Here is a 25191-nt window from a genome sequence, read left to right as displayed (position 1 = left end):
ATTACCACATTTCCAATAAAGTGAAGCCCCCGGGGATGGTGGTCGGGTCTAAATCTTGATTGTAATCATGACTATTGCTACTTTTGTCTATTTCTATACAATTAAGTAATGCAAATGTTACAGAATATCTGTTCACATTAAAACAGTTTATCTTTTGTAAGAAACACTTAAACTCCAGCAATAGGAAGCTTTCAGTGCACTATATTGTTGCGTAACATACCTGCAGTCTGGTCGTGTCACTGGGATAGGAAGGACTTTGTAGTATATGGGTCAATTTATTTGACAAGATAATCCCCTCTAACCTGTTGTTGGATTACAATCTAAAATAAACCTGTTCACATGATAGGTCAGTGCCTGTTTAATGCTTAATCCTCCAGCTTAATGAAAGTTACCAGATGTTCTCATTAGAGCAAGACCGGCAGTGGTTTTCCCAAGGCGTATGCTGCTAAATATAACAGGCCTGAGGCTGCTAAGATGGTACTGTTGTTCAGTTTCTATGGCAACAGTTTACAGCAGGATAAACAATTGACCCGTCTGCCATAGCTGCATTTTTACAGTCTTAAAGTTGAACTGTACCAAGAAAGTCTGTCATATTGCAGATATTGGGCAGCACAGCAGACCCAAGGAATTGCAAGGGGGAGGAACGAGAGCTGCCAGTGAACAGCTATAGTTCATAAATGTTTTGGACTCCTTCTAAGTCACTTTTAACAGCCTTAGTAATTCAAACACCAAATATGCCTTCTTATGCATTAATAAAGACAGTGGAAACTGTCACAGAAGCTACCGGGTGCAGTCGTCCTTACCTTCAATCTTAGGGAGTACAGCCAATCAACACCAAGGAAAATGAATGGTGCTCCTGGAATGACTGTTTTACAAACAATAGCCAATAGAATGTCAAATACCATTCCCAATCTGCATTTTCTGAAGAATATTTCAATAAAATATCTGCAAATAATTTGGAGTTGAGCTCTACAGAAAAATCTGCAAAATCTAAATCACTGATACGTGGGGTCCACTGTATCAGCTTTTTTTTTGCATGGACTTGATGCTTAATAATGCTTGATACCAGCCAACATCACCTTTAAGAGTCCTACTGGTGTTTTTCACCAGTAGGTAATCAGTTTGATGAGCCAGCCTCACCAAAGCTGGAGAAACGGACCCAACTCAATTTCACACCCTTTTATGCAGCAGAAAGAGCAGATTCAGCACTTGAGTTGATAGGGAAATTTGAAATAACATTAATTCCCTGGACACCCACAGCACTCTACTACTGATGGACCTAAAATAGATGAGTAGTCAGAGACTGGAGAGCACTTCATTCCAGACCTGAATGGAGTGGTAATCAAGGAGGAGGCATGGCCTCTGTATGTTTCTGTTAACTCATGTTGTTGAGTAATCGAGATTGTCATGGCCCACATATTAATTGGGTTTCCATTGAAATGGAGCTAATTTATAAATCAGCATTTCAGTAAATGAGGAAAGAGACAAACGTGCATTTATTTTGGAGCTAAAAGTTAAGATTACAAATAAACTCGGGCATACTGTGTGTCAGTGTTGTGTTCAAGACCACCTAACCCAAGACCAAGACAAGACCAAGACCAGAGTGTATCGAGACCGAGACAAGACCAAGACTTTTGGGGTCCGAGACCGAGTCAAGACCAAGACCGAGGGGAGTCGAGACCGAGTCAAGACCAAGACCAGCGGCCCGCGCTACATGACACAATAAAATGTAAAATATGATCGAAATTGCTTCTCAAAATAATCTGAAAGATCCATATTACCATAAAACACCTAGATATTAAATACTTAATACATTTTACCAATATTAAATATTCCATTTATGTGCTAAAAAGTGTGATGGTCTCGTGCCATCCCTAAAAACATAACGCCCTGGGCATTTGCCCATATTGCTCATATAAGAAACCACCACTGTCTGCACCATTAAACATAGCAATTGAGGCAATGCCCTGACGGTAAATAACGCTCAACCATGAACACTGACCAAGGAGCAACAAGCAAGAAGTAACCAAACAGAAGGCGCTCATTGTGACTGTTTTCACTCTCTATCCCAGTACATGAAGCCAGGTAGTCTGACACCATGGCAGACATTACAGCTGCCACTTTGAACAAAAACAATCAAAGAGCATTGTGCATGCTCTGCGTGCTCTTTCGTTCTTGTGTTTTAGTTATTTGTTAATTTAAATTTTAACGTACATAATACAATAAAATAATGATGCAGTGTACACAGAGCATTACAAGAACAAAGAAGGGGTGTTCTGTCAGGTCAGATCACGGTGTTCTGTCAGATCAGCATACGTTGTCAGATAGTCGTACACTTAGCTCAGATATGCATACGCTGTCATTACCATATGATTTTATTTAATCAGCAACATAGAATCATGACGTAGATCATCATACACTTGGTTATTAACAGTTGTATGGCATCCAGCTGCAGCCAGACCTGCTTTAAACACACTTTGAAACTACGACAACGCATGTATATCCATCTAGTTATCACATTATGTCATATTATAAACAATTTAATTACTTATTTTCGTCATAACTTGTTGCGTATACTGACAACTACACTGACGGTCGGACTTAATGCGCATGCGCTGGCATGGTACTCACTGCATGTATGCTATTCTGACAGCGTATGGCTATGTGATAGAACACCGGCTACATCTGTCAGACACGTCATTACCATAAGATTTAATTTAATCAACAACATAGAATCATGACGTAGATCGTCATACACTTTGTTATTAACAGTTGTATGGCATCCTGACTTAGCGGTTAAGTGAGTTTTACACGGGCGTATGTTGTAGCTGACTCCAGCTGCAGCCAGACCCTGCTTTAAATACACTTTGAAACCATGACAACAAATGTATATCTATATAGTTATCATTGAAAACAATTTAATGACTTATGTTCATCATAACTTGCTGCGTATGGTGAACTGACAACTCCTCTGACGGTCGGACTTCTTAATTCTTAATGCATGTACGCTATCATGACAGCGTATGGCTATCTGATAGAACGGCTCTCAGTGAGTGACACTCCAGTCCTATCTATAAGTAAAGAGCCGTGGAGAAGAATTGACTGTTTCTGAATGTCACCTCACTATATTGGACATAGCGTTGTCCCATATACGCGACAAGTCAGTCAACACCTCCACCACATTCAGGCAGTGAGTGATAACATGTTTCATCACAATGCTTATGTGTCTCTGTACAGCTAGCTTTGATAACATCACGTTAACGGAGCTTACCTTCTTTGAGCTACTTTTCTAAGTGACGAAAAAAGTTAGACGTTGTCCCCACCGTCTGTGAAAGCGAAGCGCTGCTGAGTTAGATGTGGCCATCGGATTTCTTACTATTTATGCAGCGCTATTATATTACTGACGATTAGACAAACATTTTCTGCCGCTGAGAGGAAACCACTGCGCGTGTCCTGGAGCGCCGCGAGCGAGTGAAAGGTGGGGAGGGGAGGAAGAGGGGGAGTAACAGAAACACTTAGTTGCTTGGATTTTAATCGGTGCGTTTTGCATCCACTGAAAACAAAGATGTTAACAAATAAACTGGACAGTATGCTGTACGTTTAGTGATATTTTCACAGTTGCGGTCTTGACTGGTCTTGAAATAAAATGCCGAGTCCTCAGACCCCGAGACCGAGACAAGACCGAGACCAAATGCGGTCGAGTCCGAGACGAGACCGAGACCATCAAAAAATGGTCTTAAGACCGGTCTTAAGACCAAGACCAACTTCGAGTACCACAACACTGCTGTGTGTATTCTATTGGCTTTGAATAGTCAGTGGACATACCAATGCCTTCATTTCTTGTGACAAATTCCTTCATTTCCCACAATCCTAATTGATGCTAGCCAGTTTATTGAGCTAGTTGGGACCCTGGCACTGTTTCTTCTCCACTAGGGCAGCAACTGCACACCTGTCAGCTCTGCACAGAGATGTGACTGGTTGTGGAACATGAAACTGCTGCTGAGCAAGTTACACAACAAGCTGTTGCTCTACGTTATACATGCTAGCTAACCAAAGAGCGAGTGAATTAGTTGAGGCCACCAACTAATTTAACTAACTTAGCTGGTCATAAGGGGTTGAGGCTTTCCTCTGCCTACACCTCCCAGAATGCCATGTGCTTCTGGACTCCAGTGAAATTATCAAAATTTTACAAGACATGTTTTCTATTAACATTGGACAAAGACAGCCACAGTTGTGGAGGTAACGTGACAAATTGTGAAAAACTTTAAAAACAATTTTCACAAGGCAGTTTGCATGTTTTTGGGCTGTAAGAGAAAACTCAAACACCCAAAAATTTAACACAGCCGGGTTATTATACATTTCACCACTTAAATATTGTTTTACATTAGTTTATTTATAGTGGAAGTTCTTTGTGAGTTTTTAACGTAAGCAAACAGAAATTCTGGAGGAAGTCGTTCGGCTCTGCTTTAGGCTAGCAGCCTGTGACCATTTTTGTTTTTCGTGGACTTCAAGATTGCTTGTGTGACAATGTGTGAGCTCAAGGCTGTCAATATACATAAACTCACATAGTGTTCATTTATTTTAAAAGTAAAATTTGTTTTTCCCACAGAATGATGTAGTTATTTAAACACAAACGACGCAACAAAAGACAGTGATGGGAGAAGTGAAAAGTGTGATAGCAGAAAACGGATTTGAGTCATGTGTTTACCTGCCAATGGTCCTTTTTTCCGAATTGTTGCCTTAGCAACAGCAGATTCTTGTGTTTGTGTGTGCTCCTCTGGGCTCCAGTGTGAGCCTGTTTGAGACAGGGGATGTAATTCTGCCTGTCACCAGAGCAGCCCAGAGCCGACTCCTCAACTGCTGGTTGCCAAGAGACCAGACAGACACATCCTCCGCCTCTTCAATGAGAAACCCTTTTTCACTAGATTCCTAAAACCTCTCATAGACTAGGATTTTATTTATTTTCGGGCAAATTTCTACATGAATACGTCTGTTTGAATCTCATGAATATGGGCCATGTCAGAGTCTCTGACATGAAAGAAATGAGCTCTGCTAGCTAGATCATGTAAAATGTACTTTAAATAAACTTTTTACAGTCATATTAATCCTTAGGTTTTTTTGTTTTTACATTGCATAGCTATAGGAACGTGATGGACAGACTTATTTAATCTTTCCCTCCCTGTCAGCCTGTTATAGCTCAGGCTGAAGTGAATGTTATAATTATTAAACACAGCTGGTTCTTATGCTGTTAATAGAGAAGTACTGTTCTGGCTGCTGATACTCATTGGTTAAGCAAAGCTAACAATGCCATTTGTGCTATAAAAGAGTTGAACCCAAAATTCTTCAGACCTCTGACAGATTTTGGATTTTTGTTGACACAAGACATTTGTCTTTGATAGATGTGTATCAAAATATGATAAAATATGCAACACAAGTTCTTTTTTTCGATCTGAATTTATTTACATTTTATTCAAAATGTTTTGTCCAAAATTATTTATAACATTCTCAACAATCAACTGGAAATTCTTTTTTGATATTATATTGACAGAACCACCTTATGTGTGTTTCCATTATATGAGGATTTATCTTTGAGACTGGAACACCAGCTTGCCATCACCCTGATCTCTAACTCCCTCCACAAATTCACCACATTCACATTGGGACTGTGTCTGGCCTACTTCAAAATAATACGAACGAGTCAGAAAAACTCGTTTCAGTAAACTTTATGTTTCAGTGGAAAGATTTTTTGAAACATAAATCTGCCAGATGTGTGGATACTGTTGTTTAATTTACATCGATACATATTATGGGACTGGGCAATGCCTATCAGATGCTGTAGTGAGGTGCACTTGCAGGTGCTATTACTATGCATTCTGTTGCAAAAATGGTTGTAACACTGTTAATTTTTTATCCCATTTCTATAAAATATATCTTAATTTAAAACTGAGAAAATTGTGGATGTTTTGATATGTGAAATACACGTTCTTCTACCTAGACATAAATTTATAAACAGTTTGGTTTCTGTCTGTTCTGTTAAGATGCAAGAGAAGACTAAACAAAGTTCACCTTTGTATTAGGCAATTAATTTGATATTACATAATTGCCACTGTAGTAGCCACAGTTTGTAACATACTTTATTAGTCTACACCTTTTGTTTCTACAGAAGGTGGAAAGCTTAGAATAAGAGCAACAGAAATGCAAAACGAGAATAAAAACTTTAATTATTTCTTATGTGCAGACAGTTCATAATCGTTTCATCTGAAGGCTGTTCTTGGTCTTTACATTTAGAAAGTGTAATTTATTAGTAATTTAGCTTTTACTTTGTAACATATCAGTGCTGCTTGCTTTCCAAATGAGAATCTGCTCTGTGGTGTAACATTGCAGTGTGTGTTTCTTTTTCTCATACAGTGAGCCTGTGATGACGGAGGTGGAGCCTGTACTGGACTTTGCCTCCTCAGGGCGCTCTGGGAGGAGAAATGCTCTTCCGGACATCCTCGGATCTCCAGCAGGAGTGAACCCCGGCGACCTGCCTCTGAAACTGGCCGAACTCTCTCTCGAAGGTTTAAAAACTTTCTTTTGCTTTCCTGGTTTATTTTCTTCAATTAAACTCTAAAATGTTCTGCAGATTTTGAAAATGTTTGGTTTTAATAATCTCCTCCTAATGAATCCTAATCAGGAAAACAAAACCTATGATTATATGAGTCAGTTCCCTCCACAAAGTCAGATATTTTTCTCGTCTTTTGGGGGAAAATAGTCTGATTATAACAGCATTTTAAAGAGTTCAGAGTCACACTCCCTAACACTGAGTGTCACTCATTGTACTTTATCTCCTCATTTTCATCCCACTTAAAATCTGTTGTCTTTGTGAGCCTTAATTTCCCAAAATTAAGAGAAACACATTGAACTATTGTTTATTAGGAACGGCACCACAAGGCATTTGAGCTTAGCAGACCCTAATGACTGGCACAGGTCCTGTATACCTTTATATACCTATACCTTCTTATTGGTGATACGACTGATATATTAAAATAGACGACCACATAAAAATGCCTATGATGTCATGTACTCTTAAAAAGCCTCTTTAGACCTTTGGAAGAGAAGCAGGCCCACAGCATCACAACTGCACCACCATACCTGACAGTGTCCGTGAGGTCCTTTTCTACTCATCTTCTGTTTTAAGCCACCAGGAGTGCTTATTAGAGAAAATCTCTAATTCTCATCTGGCTAAAGCAGGCAGCACTCCAGCATGGTGTGTAGAAAGTGTCTGGTGGTTGCTATGGAGATTTAAAGACCCCAAGACACCAATCTTTGCTGTTGTTTTTGAGTCTCCCTTCTCTCTGTGTGTGGTGACAAAATAAACCTGGACGCTTCTCCAGGACAGGGGCGAGTTACTAAACATAGTGGGAAATGGTTCGTGTCATATTTATACCCCAGGAAAACAGAAACTATCTAATTAGAAGTTCCTAGTGACCCTGATCAGTTCAATAAAGTCAGAGAATTATGTCCGTTAAATTGATTTCCTGAGAGCTACCAGCTGTCTAGCTACCATAAACTTTGGTAAGGTATCTGTGTTTTTGGTGGTAAAGTCCAGTTTTCACTGTGTTCGCAGATGGCCCGGGAGGAGCTCAGTCACCCACGGCAGAGGAGACCCCCGCGCCACCGGAGGGCTCGGAGGAGAAAAACGGATCGTAGACGCTTGTTCATTAACTTCCCTGAGGACGATGCAGAGGTCAGCTGAGCGGAGTGAAGCAAGGAGCGACCTGTGGAAGAACGAGCAACGATCCGCGGAGAGTTTGCCTGTGTTGCGCAGCAGCAGAACCACAGGGGGGGAGGGAGACAGAGGGACTCCCGAGAGGACCGACACCTGGAGCTTTGTGCTGGTTAACACTTCGCACTATCTGAAAAGGTTCAGATGACACTCGGCTGGTGTTTATCTGTTCAAAGGTGACTCGTACAAACCGCTGAGAACACAACCTGGAGAATCAAAGGGACAGTAAAAGATTGCACACTGTACAGGACTATTTTTGTATGATTTATTTAAAACTAAGGAACTCGTTGCTGTAATTTCTCCTGATTTACTGATTTTGGTTTTTGTCATGCTGTGTGTTTTTCCAGTTTTCACAGGATTTGGAGTTTGACAGATTTGAACCTTTTTCACCCATTTGAGTACAACCTGATGGTAACTAACCAGAGTGAAATAAGGAACTGTTTTGGTTGTTTCACACAGATATGCTGTAACGTTTAGGGTATTTTCACACCTAATAGTCCTGTAGACTCAGTTCGACTGCAACATTTGTTTCATTTGTAGCTGTTGTACTTCTCTTTCACACAGCACTGTGTAAAGCCAACCAAATACTTTGAAACACTTGTTCCTTTCCTCGCCTGCGGGGGCGCTGCACCAAGAGCAACTGAAGGAAATGACACAAAACCCTCTGAGTGCAGCTTCCTTCTTCAGGAAATGTAAACATAAATGGAATGGCATCAGATTCTAGCAGTTGTGGAATTTCTCTTCTGTCTTTGTAAAAGACCACAAACCGTTTCTCCTGTTAGAGCTACACTCATGCGTTTCTTTTAGTTGTATTTACCCAAAATTCCCTGCGCTGTAGTCCACTTCCAGTCTCTGATCCGCTTGGTGCTTGCACCAGAATTCGCTTCAACCGAACCCAGACCAAGGGTTTTATAGGCAGACCAGAGTTCACTTTTTAGTTTGGTTACACATTCACTCATCCCCAACCGAACTGGAGTTGGATTAAAGAGGACTGAACATTTCTGGTGTGAATGCACCCTAAATAGGGATAATCTGCTGTATGTATTCAGACCTGAAGCTGGGCTGCAATTGTACAGTTTCTACCTGTTAGACTGTTTCAAGTCAGAAACAAGCTGACCATGCAATGAGGTGTGAGTGCTTTGGGGGGGAAAATCCACCGTGGTTCCACATCTTGAGACATTCCTCTAGAGAATGGTGTTCTACTGCCACTGATGCCCCAAACTCTTTTATAGCACTGCTAATATAATAGTTATTTCAAATTTCTTCAGAATTCTGACGAAGGCTGCTGAATTTTACAAATGTATAAAAGTTTGTGCCTAGTGGCAACTTCGCTGTAAAGTACTGTTATCTAATGACTTTGGGCTACTGATATTTCCTCAGATTTAATTGGCGGTCCATGTTTACTACTGTGGGACGTGTGGACCTATTCTGTGTTAGCTGTTTCTTCATCCCAACTCCGGCATATGCCCGCTGCAAACAATGTGTTTTCCCCGCAGGGAGAGCGCTGGCCGTCTGCCTCTCCAACCAGAGGAAAGTCTGTTCGTTATCAACACAATGAGCGCGAGCTGTGAATTGGCCGCGGGACTGAGCGCCACAAACAGACACGGAGTCCCGCCTCGTCAGCTAGCAGCTAGGCTACTGTATATAAACCGTACTGTAGTGTAAAAACGTCATACGTCACTGCGTGTGTGCTTACCAGACCATACCCACAAAGAAACTCTATTGTGTAATTGTGTCTATTGGGGTGTGTGTGTCTGAGTGGACGTTATCTCACTAATGCAACAAGGTAAGCCCTGCGCTCCCATTCAGATGCTGAGTTTCACTGAGATGGTTTTCACTGGAACCGTCTCAAGGAACCAGACGTGTATGTTGTTTAGTGGTGCATATGTCTGACTTAGCTGGACTGAATCCATAATGTTGATTCTATCTGGTGGTGAAAATTGCCATAATAAACCCACAGGATTTATGTATTCCTTTGTGTGTGTAATATCATTTCTCTGGTGGGATTTTTTTTTTCTTTCTTTGCTTTTACTGATCCAGATTTCAAAATTCTATATTTATCCCAAAGGGGAATTAACTCCTGTCATCCAAGTGTCTTCAGAGAGTCGTTGTGGATGGTGATGTGGGCAGGTAGGAACTCCAGTAGCAGTCAGTCTTTCAACGAATTTGAATAAGCCTCTGACTCTTGTTGTCTCATGACAGTCATGACATTGTAAAGGCTCATGTGGGCAGCAAGGGCCGTGTTTTACAGTAATATGTCTTGAATATAGATCTGTCATGATAAAGTTTACTCGACACTGAATTCTCCCAGTAATTGATAAATGAGAATATTGTTGTTTTGAGGCCATTTACAATATTAATAATTGAGTTAAATGTATTTGCATGGCCCATTTCAACAACGTGTTTTAAATAATAATTTCATTGATTAATGGAATTATAATGCAAGTTTTTCCTCTCAAAGACAAACTTTAATTTTGTAAAGAGATAACACTGAACTGGAAGATATTTAAAATATCCAAAATAAAAACAATACATTAAATGGATATAGGATACAGAGAAACTTGTCAAAGATAAAACTAAATAAGGCCTCAGGATGTTAATGTCAAGTTTGAACATAATTACAACTGCTTCAATCTAATGCTCCAGTTAGGGAAATTTTATATAGATCAGGGAAAGTCCTCCAGATCTCTCTCAGACTTCTAGGTTTTGTAAGTAGACTTGTAGATACTTTAACTACCAATAGGAAAATGGAATTCAGATTGCTGCACTTTCAAAGTTTATTTTGGAACAATCCGTAATGACAAGAATTGTGCCTTTAGTTATCAAACAATGTTAATTTGCTACATTTTGTTTGTAGAATGTTGTAAACGTAGGTGCTTGGGGTCACTCATTTTCTTAATTTGCTTATCCGGTTTCAGAGGATGTTGACAGTTTTGAAATGTTCCACAGCGGCAGCAGCGCCTCCTGCTGCTGTGGAACATGACTGCAGGCTGCCCACACCTGAAAAGATCCACCGGGCAGAGAGTTTTACTGTAGATTAGGATGAGGAGGTGGAAAGTAATCCAGACTTTCTTATGTTAGGTGTCATAAAAACAGGATAGCATTTCCAGGATGGCTTGACGACTGCACCGCTCTTCACCTGTCCTTTACATAATGCTGCAGTTCCTGCTGCCGTGCAGCAGATGGCGGCATCACCCGCATCATCCTTCAGCCTGATGCCTCCACAAAGATGGGAGGATTTCTTCTATCTGTGGAGCAAACAAAATGACGGAAATTCTATTTCGGCTCTAATTTGGGCAAAAAATGAATAAATAATATATATATATATATATTTTTTTTAAAAGCAGTTTTGAATGGATTTGCTGTAAAAGCTCATCTTCAGACAGCAGTTTGAAGGTGTCAGGTTGACAATTATGCTCAAGTCCTTTACGTCCTTCTAGCCAGTGAGGAGGCTGAGTCGGACACACCCAGACTGGTTATTTTTCATAGGTCAGCCTCAACCTGTGGAGGAGGTCTGTGTTTGTGTGTTTGCGTGTGTTTGTGTGTGTTTCGGTGCATCCAGAACCCTTGTGCTTCTTTGCAGTCAGAGACACAGGACTCAGATGTTTTAGACGCTGATGCTCTACTGCTCATTAAATATGTAACAAATGTTCCTCCTGCACATGGCAGCATGATTTTAATAACTCTGGCTTCCAGTTTTTGTTCTTGCTTAAATATCTTCCTTTGTCTGCAGTCTCAGACATCCTCCTCCCTGTAGCTCTGAGGTGGCTCCCTACACCCTCCTGCTACGACGTAACTTGTTGCCAGGGCAACCTGGCCTTGTGAGAAGCTCGGACCTTGTTTCATTACATGTAATCACACTGTCACAAGGAATCGGTTTAAGGACTTTTGCCTCCAAAAAAAAAAAAAAGAGTGCTTTATTTGCATTTCATGCTAGCTCGTAGTTCGCAGAGCTTCCACCCTGCAGCTTTTCACCATGAGAGATGATAAGGAGATGACAACATGTCAGGCTTGATCTTCCAACCAGAACCTAAAAATAGCTGTAAACATTTAGGCTTTTGCTATTCATACATGACTTTGCAGAAAGTTCTCAATAATGCAGCAGAGCAGACAGCCGTCTCTTGCTACATAATTGAAGAACACAACATCAGTGGTCAGCTGTTGGCTTTCCTCAAGGAAATCTCTAATTGCCTGTGGCTCCTCTCACTAGCAGATTAGAGCCAAACCCTGCCTCATCAATCGAAGCTAAATGAATGAAGAGCAGGAACAGCCTTAGAGCTTCTCACATATCTCTGTCTCCGTTCAAGTGAGCTGAAGACCGATGATGGTTCTGTGGAGGAGACAAAGAGTTGCAAAGACAGAAAGAAAGACGAAGATGAGACAGGCACTGAGGCCATGCAGACACAGGACACAGGCAGGCGGCCCAGCCAACGGAGGATTTCACGTGGAAGCCAACGTGCCGAATCTAACATGAGAAAACCAAGCAGCAGAAAAAAATAGATGCCAGACATGAGAGGGAGAAAATAGGAGGGAGGGTGGAGCATGGTATGACGACACTTCTTATCGAGGCAACATTCTGTTTCTTTGTCATTCATCAAAATGGGAAAAATGGAGCGACAGATCAATAGTCGGGTTGGTGCTGCGTCTGCAGTGATGAGCAATGATGTGTCTGAAAGTGAAAAGAGAGCTGAGTTAAAAGACAAAGCTCTTGATTTACCCGTTGATTTACTTTCCTAGCCTCAACTATGGTCATGAGCTTTGAGTCACGACCAAAAGAATGAGATCTCAGATACTAGCAGCCAAAACGAGTTTCATCACCAGGGTATCTGAGCTCTCCCTTAGAGATAAGGTGAGAAGCTCAGACTCGGAGTAGAGCCACTGCTTTTCCATGCTGAAAGGAGCCAGTTGAGGTGGCTTGGGAATCTGGTGAGGTGTTCCAGACACATCCCTTTGGGAGGAGGTACTACGGAGGGACTATGTCTTTCTGCTGGCCTGGGAATGGCTTGGGGTTACCCAGAGGAGCTGGACCAAGTGGCTGGCGAGAAGGAGGACAAAAAGATTTGTATTGAAACGTGTTTGATGTCACATTCAACAAATCACTATAAGCTCCACTCTAAACAAAGGAAAAATAAAAAATATTCATGGCTGGGAATAAATGTTCGGAATATCACTGGATTAAAAATTCATTTCCAACTTTTCCAATTTACCAAAAACCCAAATATTGAAATAGAAGGCTTTAACCTAGACTGGTAAAAACCACCCCCTTGTTATAGGCTTTGCTTTGTAGAGAGTGTCTGGACTCGCATTTATTGAGAAATGATTGCTTCCTGGAAACATAGTCTGGTGAAGTTTTAAACTTTACTAACTAACACTAACGATTGGATATAACAGTACCACTGCGAAGAAGGAAGTGCTGAGCTGAATGTGTCTGATAATGCTAATTCAATATTAGGAAGCATGGCCAACATGGACAATACGGCTTCATTCACTTCCTCCGCTGTCATTGTTAAAATACAGGCAGAGTATAATTTTAAAATGGCACAGAAAATCAACGTCATCATTCTTCTGTTCACTCATTGGCCTGATAGATATTCTAACTACCAGAGAAGATCCAGGTCAAATGGAGAAATCTTTGACGGAGCATCTAAGGGAGATGAGCTTTGAGCAGAATTATGTAGGAAGCCAATGGCCAGGCAAGTTTTAGAGAAGGAATGCTAAAAGTTAGCCAGCTGTCCTCACTGCCATCTCTGCTGAGAGGAGAATCTCTGCACAACAGCTGTTGGAACCCACCTAATGGGAGTTCTATGGAAGGGAGGAAGCATCTGGCTAATCTGGCCCAGCTTGTTGGATGATTCTTCACTTTGAATCACGGTGAATCTAACTGAACCCAAACAACAAGAGCAATACTTAGCAGATCCTGGGAAGGAAAAACTGGAGATCCCAACAAAAACTGTATTTAAAAACAAAGCAGAGAGAACACAAAAACAGCTTCACACCTGACTCATAAGGCCTGCTTCCAGTTGGCAGAACTTCTTGGTTCAGTATGAAGCAGATTGCGAGCATCGCTCTGCATCCTGTAAATTGGGTTAGGATTGGAAAAATGCACCAAGATAGGACAGAATGGTGGCCTCCTTTATAATCCTGCATTCATGTTCTTGAACAGAGCGGATCTGAACACAAACAGGGTATGTCAGGAACAGTGTGAGTGGTTTGATACAACATAGACATGGCTGCTTTTAAGTTGGGTTCAGCTGCTAGCGGCTTTACAGAAACATCTTCATCCTCCAGTCACAGATGGAGTCTGGGAAGTGTTTGGCCACATGGCAGCAAGCAGCCAATTAGACAAATGGAATTGTTTTTCTGTATTTTCTCTACATCATCCCTTAAAGTCACAGCAAGAGGAGAACCAAGTGTAAACAAGGTGTAGATAATAATATCCCCCTGGCTAGGGGTTGCATTCCCAATCAAGGGTACCAATACATCATCGTCTCAGTTAAAAACATGAAGAAGGTAATATCCAAAATATAATTGCTCCCCTAGTTAGATTGCGAATTAACTAATGAACCACCAGTGGCCACATCCAGGTCTGATCACTTACATAGTCTACTTCCTGACTGCAGGAAGTAGTCTGAAAGATCTCAAAAAGTTTCAATCTTCCCACGCTAGTATCGATCCAATACTGATACAGACTTGGTACCGATAATATCGATATCTTAGATCGATGCGCCAACCTCTAAAATGCGTCATTGAGAATAGATAGGAGAATGTCTAACTTGCGAAAGAACGAAACAAGAAGTGTTTACATTTTTTAAAAATTTAAACTTCTCACTTATGTAATAAATTGAATTCTGACATAAGTGAGAAGTTTGATTGATTTACTTATATTTTACTTTAATTTAGAAACTGAAAAAAGTGATTTTTTTATTTTGTGAAATAATATATATGGATGTAAAATTTGGCAAAAATTTAAGTGAACAGGATACCTTGGTATTTATAATGACACCATGATATCAAAATCAATTAACTTTAAATCAAAGTTAAATCAATTAATTTTGATTTAATTGGTTGATGCAACCAATTAAATCCTGCCCTATAACTTAATTGATCATTCCATGCTATCTATTTACCAATGACTGTCATAAGATACTCTCAGCTATCCTTGTTCTGACTGTTTCATCATGATCAGAACTACAGGACCACAAGGATTGGATGGGTCCAATTTCAGCTCAAAAAACCTTTTTAACTCCATACTCTCATGCAGACAATAACCTGATTATTATAGCTGATAGCTTAATGGTTTATATGGGAATGATGAAAGTCAGGCTAAAGCTGATGCTGGAGGACCCAAAACCTCTTAGGTATAGAAAATATGCAGACTGTGGCAAGGCTATGGAAACAACCCAGTGCAGATTACTGCTGGCTGTGTGGTAATCTATGAGCAGACTGGTGATCAGTGACCCCTCTTGAGTAGAGTTAAGTAAGTGGAACCAAAGCATCATTCTAATCTCCTGTCTTCAGAGGAGGAAGGAGACTGAGACTATAAGCAGTAAGTGGACTGGAACTAATGTTGTCAGGTTTTTCCTCCTCGTTTCTCTCTCTTTAGTGCATTCCCTTCCTTTCTCCTGATTTCATTCTTTGTCCGGGCCTGGATCACAAGGCTGCCAATGCACACATGCTCCCACAACCAAACATATGACATCATCCGAGCCTCAATGGGGTGGAGACTGGCAGAGTAAGCCTTGTATCCCAAACGCACGGGCATACACACAGTGTGTTGTTCAATCTTCAAAAGAATTGCATTGCCTTCATTCATTTTTCATCATTTTTCATCATTTTTACAGCCTAACCCTGCCTTTTACCTTAGACCTTAACCCATTACCACTCCACACTAACTCTAAATCTAACCTAAACTCTATTCACACCTTAGTCCAAAATTGAACCCCTAACCCAAAAAATTACACTTCTTATAGGGCCCGGGCTTTGGGACCATTAAGGAGTAGTTGGTTAGGAAAGTGAACCGTGCACTTTATCAAAAATGAAGACCACACATACACACATATTCTTGCACTTTCATCCAACTGAGGACTTTGAATAGACTTCCATTAATTATAGTAACTGCATTTATGCCTAACCCAGACATTTCCCCTAACCCTAACCATTATTAGTCTATTCCTAACCTTAACTAAAACTTTATTCACACCATAACTCTAAATCTAACTAGTTGACCAGTAGAACTGCAAATAAGGTGAGGACCAGGAGAAGGTCCCCACTAACTACAAATGGACTCTGTTTGTTGGTAGATGTTGTGAAACGGTCCTCTATGTGTAACATATACAAGTACATGCACATACATACACACACGCACACACACAGTGTGTCTTTCTATCTTCACAAGAACTTTGCATTGACTTCCATTCATTTTTCATTATTTCTACAGCCTAACCCTGACCCTAACCCTATTTGGTCCCATAAGGAGCAAAGGGTCCTCACAATGTAGCAGTTATTCAGAAAATGATCCTTACAGTGTATCAAATACAAGGCCACACAAATACCCACCAGAACGGTAGGACTCCTCACCCTCTAAGCTCTCTGTCAGACGACTCTGCTTGGCATCACTCCGTGGACCTGACCCCTCTCACTTAGGGTCATACACTCTATGACTTCACTAATCTCTACCATCTATACTGTCTGCCATGTTTACTCTTTAGTAAAGCCCCAGTGCCTTCTCCTCTCCAGTCATTTCACCAGAATAGACTGAGACCTTCTTAATTGGTTTTTGTCAACATCAAACTGCACTGTAGCATTGTAGCATAGCACCAGGCCCTGCTGCATCTCATAAATCTTTTACTGCTTAAAGGTCAGTGAGTTCATTGTCAGCCATGGTCCTTTATGTGTACCCCTACAATTTCTACATTACTTCAAGCTAAAAGTAACTGTGTAAGAAAATACTCAAGCAAGAGTAAAAAAAATACAGCTGAGAGACTATGAGACTATGATGTAAAAACATGTTTGAAGGCAAGATTTGAAAAAGGAACAGTCCCAACTCCTGCTGAGTGGCAGTCTCCTTTGATGATTTTATTTTCATTTGGCACTTAAATGTTTCAGACCATTAAAAAGTGACATCAGACAAAGATAACCCAAGATAAAAATATAATTATATATTTTAAAGGGGCAATATTATGTAAAATTGACTTTTTAAAGTTTTACATCATGTTATTATGTTATTCCCTCATCAAAAACATACCTGTGGTGTTGCTTTGATTCTTTCATGTTTGCATGTTTGAGAAATCCTTTAATCTCCATTCAGCTGTCCAAAACACCTGGGTGGACCTAGCTCCGCCTTCCAGGCACAGCTCCTCCTCTAAGCTGCTGTTCCTAAGAGATGCCACAGAGCACCCCTCTCACCTCAACTCCCTCAGACTCGCCAGCAGCAATTAGCAAACACCTGATGGAACCTCTCATCCGCTGAGCTCATTATAGGAGCTACTTCTCAGAGCAATGCTGGTAAAAGCACCGATAAAGAGTTAATAGAGGAGCAGCTATTTTATGATGATTTCCTGAAGGTGGAGTTTCAGAAAGAAAATGAGTTTCAATCTAAAGGCAAGTAATGCAAGTTCACCTCATATTTGTAAATAAGGGAAAACATGAGATACATCTTCTGTAAATTCACTTTGTTAATGTGAGGCCTTGTTTAATTAAATTATGAAACCATCTTATTTCTTGAGTCTCTCACACGAATCTCAAATTTCACTTCTCAGTCAGATAAAAAAAGAAGCGAACAGTATTTCAGAAATAAATATCACAGACTAAATAAATATCATCAGAGCTGGCCAGCATGAGATTACACCGATAAATAAACTGCACTGAGCTTTGCAGGCAGACATCTGGCTTGTTTGACTGGATGTTGATATGATAAAATGATTCCAACACTAATCTCCTAGTTTAGGATTATGAATATTACACACCAACAAACGTCCATAGCAGTGGTTTTACACACATCTACTTCTCAGCCTAATGAGATGCGTTCATTTTTCAGAGGCCATCTGGAGGTAATCTGCAAATCTTTGTTCTATTCCCTTTATTTAGATTTCCATTATCACCAGCCACTCCCTCTCATCCCTTTGTTTGTTGCACTTCTTCTGTCTGCCTTGGGACTGACATCAGACTCCCTCAGGACTCCAGTGATGGTAACAAGCCCTGATTCAACAACAACCAGCTCCATTGCTGGTTTATCTCTATCATTTTGTAGGCAGTGGCATCTCGGTATCCTATCCATCTTTACCTTCCTTCTAACATGGTTGAGACCACACATGCCCAAACAATGGAGGAAGCATTTCTTAAAGGCAGGAATGTCGGCTTATGTTTCTGATCCACCATAATCAGATCTCTTGACCTAAAGAGATCTGATTATTTTTTGCACCTTTCCCACCTCCAAGTTTGCAAAGTCTGTGTTATTTATCTCTGTACTTTTTTAAAGGTGACTTATTCTGCTTCCTTGAAGAGGTTAGGATAGGTCTATGGGTTACAAAACATGCTCATTACATTGTTTTTGTGCAAAAATAATTAATAGGTGCTGAGATTCTAGTCTGCTCGATTCTGGCTATTTTGAGCTCCTTTCAGAATGAGCTGTCACTTTAAATCTAAACAAGCTGCTGCTGGCCATGCCGCCCATTCAACATTTACACTTGTACTTGAAATGGCTGTAAACAGATGCACAGTTATGCAGCCGTACATCTTAGAAAAGCAGAAGTGGAACCTACTGGACAGCCAACCAGAATGTGATAAGCGGTTTCTGGATGGTAAGTCAACAACAAAACACTTCTCTTTCGGGTTGAGCATGGGTTGCTAGGTGATGGGTTGGCCTTTGCTGAGGTTGCTAGGTAACAGGGCAGTGCCTGCTGATTTGTGACATTACACAATCGACAGATACTGGAATGGCTCATTTTTCAGACACCAAAAATAATGAATTTTATGCCAGAAAACAAACTGAGTGATTTGACCCCTTTAAACAAGCAAACAAAAATTGATGCTCAAAATAATTGGGCCCCTAAACTCTTTGATCATCAACAAATAAGTGACACAGCCAAAGCAAACAGAAAGATGATTGAGAGCCACTCTAACCCCAAACCTTGAGGCCAAAACGTCGCTCTGTGGCTGGAAACATAATCTTTAAACCCTTCAGAAAACACTGTAGACTTTGTGTGAGGAGGCCTGCGGTGTATTAGTGGAAACATCAATGCAACACTAAAATGAAATATTTATCATAAGTGTGAATGCCTTCAAACACTCAAATACAGCAGACTCTGGTATTTGCAGGGGTTAGGGACAACAACTGGCTAAAATGGCTAAAATCCACAAATATTTGAGACCTCCCTCTATTTATTGTCTATTTAAGTACTTCAAGCATCACGTATACCTCAAAATGTGTAGTGGTATAGAAATATACATAATTTCACACGAATAGTTTCCAGGTGAGAAGTTCCAGTGGTAACCATCATTGCACCACTGCAGAAGCTGACATCTACAGCAGGGGTGTGCAAAGTGTGAACAGTTGCAGAATAACTTTATGTGGCTCCCAACTGCAGTTTAGGAATGGTACAAATTTGACCCTCCAGTGAATAGTAGAGGTGGACGGATCAATCCAAATTATCGATAACGATACCAAGTCAGTATCAATATTGAATACTAGTGTGCTTTAGTTCAGATTCTCTTGAAATTTTATTGTTTTTATGTTTGTTTATGTTTTGTTTCGATTTGCTCTCAAATTTGTTTTTTTGCACTTTATTTAGGAAGAGACTCCACACATTTTTCACATTCACATTTATTTTTATTAATTCAAAGGAAAAATCACAAACTGACATCTTGGTCAGAAGTGTGATGACGTATCAAATCTATATAATGAAAAGTATCAGGAGCGGCAATACTGGCACTCTATTTACTTGGTATCAGATCAATACCAAAATACAGATTTTCACACACCTTTACTCACTGACTCTTTTTGGAGACAGTGGAAGTGGACTGATCAGTCGAAAAATATTGATAATGTCAGTACCAGGTTGATATCAGCATCAGAACGATACTACCGTGGTAAAGTCGATTTTAAGGTTTCAGATTCCATCTTGAAATACTATTTTTATTGTATTTTTTTGTATTGTACTCTACCTCAAAAATAAAAAAAACAAACAAAACAAAACAGAAATTCGATTAAGCTTTTCTTTATTTTGGTTTATTTTCTTTTTTTTTGTTTATATATTTTTTTCTGACTAATATTAGCAACTTCTAATTATCTATATCAGTGCCATATTAAAAAAAATACAAAGAATTGGAAACATTAACTGCACCCTTATTTTCCAGTGAGTGCTGCGGTCAATTTTGCACGTGTTGCAGCCATTTCTCAGACACGTATGCAGACTCTACACACATCCAGGGAAGGTGGGGGCAGGGATGCTGGAATCTCTTCCAGACGGCCTGCAGCCTCCCAGAAAGAGAGAGAGAGAAGCAGCTGAGCTGGTGATGATGTAACCCACCGTTACATAAAGTTATCACAACTAAAACACAAGAGCAGCATCTGGTTAACATGAGACAGACGACGTCCTTTTCCAATGCATTACTGGGCGGATTAGCTGGAAGGTTCGGCACCCTGCTACAGCTAGCATCCTAATAATGTGCTGCAAGTGGGATCTGTGTATCTGCTGCAACTAGGCTAGCTGGAGATTAGCCTAGCACTCCACATGCTAACTCCTGAGGATCCCCGTCATGCTTCTTATCGTCATGACAATCAGATCATGCTCCCTCTCTATCAGCTCTCTGCTCCATCCTACCAGCTTTGCTGATGGGAGAGGCAGAAGGGGCGGGGGGAGCAGTGGTCCGCTCTCTGTTTGTGTGTGCTGAAAAATGGGTCAGCGACCAACATGCTACAGCGCCTCTGAGAGCAGAATGCTGCTCCTGTGCTGTGTGTTCCAGTGGATCAGCTCCTGCTGCATTAGAAACATCATAGGTGAAGCACAGCACCTGTTGATCACATTCCCGCCATGTGTCCCCATCGTACAGAAACGTTTACACATCTTTCACAATACTTGAAATCTCAGTGTCCCTAAAGCCAGAAAAATGATTCTCATTAAATAAAACTTGTTAAATTTGAAAGAAGAGATTCTTGATCAAATCCCAAATTTGATACTCGCTGGCAAACTTTGACACTCACTGGCACATAAACACAAAGTCTAAAAGTATTTCTCTGTCTGACTGGAGCAGCGGAGCACCCTGCCATACACAGCTCCTCAGACATAGGGACCAAACACGGATTGAGGACCAGGCAGTGCTTTAGTCATGCACTCCAGATTCATTGACAGAATAAAATAAATAATTAAAAGCCAGTTCCACTGACAAAACAATTATTTTGTCTTTGGTAAAAGACCACAAGCCATTTGTCTTGCTAATGCCAGCACATTTATTTGGTTGTATATTGCAGAATGCCTTGCAATGTAGTCTGCTTCCTGCTTTTGGAGTGGTCTCCAGTCCACTGATACTCATTTTGCATTTGAGCCGCACCAGAGTTCACTTCAACCAAACGCAGACCGAGGTTTGTAGGTGGACCAGAGTTCACTTTTTTAATCGGCATCAGAATTCGATTACGTATTCACAACTCCCCAGATGAACCAGACTGTCTAAGCAGACTGTAGTTGGATTAAAGCAGACTAAGCAGAACTGCCTTGAATGCACCCTAAGGGTTTGAGGAATTTGACAGAGGCCTTGGAAGAGCATCTTCAAAAAGTGCGGTTCTCAGCAGCAATTGCTGGTCTGGTGTAGTCAGTGTTTTTTAAAAGAAGGTCCAAAGAGAGTGAAGGCTGACCTGTCGTCTTGTACAATTGAAATTGCTGAAGAAGTCAATGGAAAAGCAGTAGGATGATGCCCAACATTTCTTACTGCTTTAGTATTCATGTAAGTACGAACCACATCATGGAAAAATGTCATTAAAGAAAAGAGCTATAAATATGACAATACCCTCTCATCAAAACATGATGGATTTTAACCAGTAAACAGCATTTGAAATACAGAATAAAGTCATCCCCACTGCCCAGGATCACTCAGTCCTGTCATCAGACACATTGCAAAGGTTTAACGATTCAAATTTGATTCAAAGTTTTTAGGTTATTACAAACGTCATCTGAATTAGAGATTAAATTTCATGATTAAATTAACATCGATGTTGTGGAATCCACTGCATTGGGTGGATACGTGAGTCTCCAGATAGCAGCACCATTCTGATCAGAGGATGAGCTGCTCTGCATCAGAGGTGTCATCTACATGAATGGCCCAATTTTCACACACCACAATGCAAATCATCACAAAAAGAAGACTAGGTATTCAAAGATCCCAGGAAACATGATGACTCACCTGGTCAGGATGTTTCATTCCATCCCCATCTTGTGTTGTGATTTATAAGTGTGCAATTTGCCATTTAAAAAATAAATTTGCTTAATGCAAATATGCCAATGAAAAAAAACCCTCAAAATAAAAAATTTTGGCACAAAGATGAGATTTTTTTTTTTTTTTTTTTTTTTTTTTACCATATCAAAATTGTTTTTGCAAAACTGCCATGTAAACACTATTTTTGCATCACATGAGTCACATGATCAGCAACCGGATGTTGCCACTGGTGCAAACCATGAAGAAGACGACAGGAAATAGTGTAATTTGCAATGCAGTTTTATTGATGGGTCTGTGTATTATAAAGTTTTCTCTCAAAGTGTCTTCTCTTTCACTTGTCTTTTTCCAGAAGTGTGGAAAAAGATGAAAGAATCTAGTCAGATAAGAGTCACAGATTTAATGACTCAACTTGTTGAAATCATAGGATTTTGGACTTGATTTGGATTTTCACACCAATGACTCATGACTTCACTTTGACTCAAACCCTTTGACTTGATTGTCATGTTGTGTTTTTGTAGAACCTAAGTGATGAACTTAGGCAGTGCTTAACTTTTACCCCAAACAAAATTTCTGAAGAACACTTTTCAGATGTTTTTCATCAAGGCAGAAAGACTAGTTTGTGCATTTCCATTGACAATATACTTCTGACATTCCAAAAATAAACTTCAACACCAATTTAGAAAAACCTTTAGTTTTTAATAAAAAGTTTTGCCTCTAGGATTAAGTGTTTTTTTTGGTCGTATCAAAATTGGATTATTTGGCAAAACTGCAATGGAAGCTTTTTTTTTTTTTTTTTTTTTTTGCTTCACACAAGTCACATAATCAGCAAACGGATGTTACCCCTCATACAAATTACAAAGTAGAAGATGATAGGAAGTGGTTGGAGGATGACGGCATGGGATGTTTTTTTTAAAGACTTATGGCTCAAACAAAACTAATTTATGTGTGATTTATAACTTCATTTCTTATTTAATGGAAACATTGCAAATGCAAAATTTTGTTTTTTGATGTTAGCGGAATATAGACAAAGTTTTGCGCACATTTGTAATGGACAGCTGCTGTCATAATCAGACATTTAGTTTACAGACATTTACAACTAAAATGTCAATAAAAAAAGAAAAATTGCTAAAATTATTTGGACTTTCAAGAGAAACAGATGTAAACATAGGCCAAACATCTGGACCTGGTGGAGAAGTGAATGTTCTACATGCCTCCAGGCAACATCACTGAAAATGATTTCAACTCTGATAGCAATCACAGAGCCAACCCACAAAATGAAATGATATTCACACAAGGCAGAGGTAAAAAATAGATCTAAATGTTCTCACATCAAATACTTTTAGTGCAGCATCTCTGTGACAGAACAAACACTGATCGCCTTCTGCTGTCATCAGAATAATGGTAAGCTAAAAATAGTCGATAAAAACATTCAGGGAGTGCTTGCTGTTCTAAAGTTTGGCACGTCCAAAAAGAGCAATGGTTTTATCAGAAGGTTTTATCTGAGAATGTCACGTCTGTTTGTTTGCTAAAAAACATTTGCATCTTGAAATGTGCCTTGACAAAGCTTTAGCCTGTGCTAGTCTTTGAATTGCTGCAGTGCGCTCTTTAAATTCTTCCCCAGTGGCTTTTGCTAGCTGGACTCTGTCCAGCGCAATGTGTGCTGATGCTTCATGTTTGAATCAGCAGATCATTAAGTTCAGGGTCCAGCTGACTGCTCACAGCAGTTTCCTCAGCAAAAACACACATGGCCAGCATGGCTACCTCTACGATAGAAAGCAAAAATATTGAAAAACATATGAATGACATCATGCGCATCATTCTGCTTGGTTCCACCTTCAGTTCTTCTTTTTCTAAAGCTAAAATGCAGATATTCGACACTCCAGGCTAACAACTGGACATGTGAAACTTCACACGCCTCCAAATATTAAAAATAGTTATTTCCCAAAATAAGCTACATCTCACTGGCAATGAAGGTTTAAAATATTTTTCCAAATGATTGCACAGTGCATCCAGAAAGTACAGTGCTTCCTTTTTTCCATATCATGTTATGTTACAGCCTTTTTCCAAATTATTTTCAAGTAATCTCTGTTAAATCTCAAATTTCTACATACAAATACCTCATTATGACCATGTTTTTTAACTTTAGTATTACATTTGGGCAGTCCAAATTACTAAAGTTAGGCATATTCCAGTGACTGGTTGATTAAAGTACAGTTAGAGAAAAAGCACGTTTAACCTTGTTTTACACACAGGCGTTCTTGTCATTTTCCATGTCAAAAGTCAGCATATTTCTCACATGGATTAATCTAACTTCAAACTAACTCCATTTTTCAGGTTGAATCACATTTTGACTGGAAAACAACAACCACTCATCTTTGGTTGGAGTCTACTTGGTAATATTTGCACCCTCTGCCCAGCAAAAGCTCTCAGAATCTCTTAAAGTGCCCAAACCTGCTGTCAGGAAACTTTGGAAAATATACTTATTAACTGGATTAGGCCAGTCCAAAACTTTAATTTTCTTCTGGTGAAGGCATTCTATTGTTCATTCAGATGTTCATTGGGATGCTGAACATAAATCTGTCTTTTTCTTTCTTATTTCTGCTGTATTTAAGTGACTGTGTTACATAATCATCATGAGTTAGAGTAATGGAGTCTAGACTAACATTTTAGATTTTTAGCTTGCTTCATCTTAAAATAATAACGGTGGATATATGTGTAAAACGTGATATGTCTGGTCAGGAAGGTTTTAAAAATTTTTCTATTGTTCTATAAAGAACAAAAAAAAAAACAAGCACATTGCATTGTAAAAACAATAGAATAATAGAGGACATAATCCACTCATTACAATAGGCAGCAAAAACAGAGCTAAATGGTTGCACAATCATATTGAAGATCCTTAAGAAAAAAACTACAATCCCCACTCGCATTATAGCGCCAACTGATTGGCTGGAGACTGCTGTAACGTCACGGGCCGTGTTCTATTAATGCGCGCACTG

At 39.9% G+C, this 25191-nt stretch overlaps 1 protein-coding gene across 1 annotated transcript in view; it reads left to right on the top strand.

The window, feature by feature from the left end:
- Window positions 1-9738, top strand: part of LOC106929060 (protein kinase (cAMP-dependent, catalytic) inhibitor beta) — a 31211-nt gene extending 21473 nt beyond the window's left edge. The window contains exons 2-3 of the mRNA XM_015005727.2: window positions 6409-6560; window positions 7610-9738. Coding sequence (XP_014861213.1) covers window positions 6419-6560; window positions 7610-7692 — 225 coding nt within the window. The 5' untranslated portion in view covers window positions 6409-6418 and the 3' untranslated portion in view covers window positions 7693-9738. The remainder of the gene's footprint in view (window positions 1-6408; window positions 6561-7609) is intronic.
- Window positions 9739-25191: the final 15453 nt, after the last annotated feature.

This window comes from Poecilia mexicana, unplaced genomic scaffold (assembly GCF_051168715.1).
Source record: "Poecilia mexicana isolate PSO_F unplaced genomic scaffold, ASM5116871v1 scaffold_11, whole genome shotgun sequence".
NCBI lineage: Eukaryota > Metazoa > Chordata > Actinopteri > Cyprinodontiformes > Poeciliidae > Poecilia > Poecilia mexicana.
This window is presented reverse-complemented; position numbering and strand designations above follow the sequence as displayed.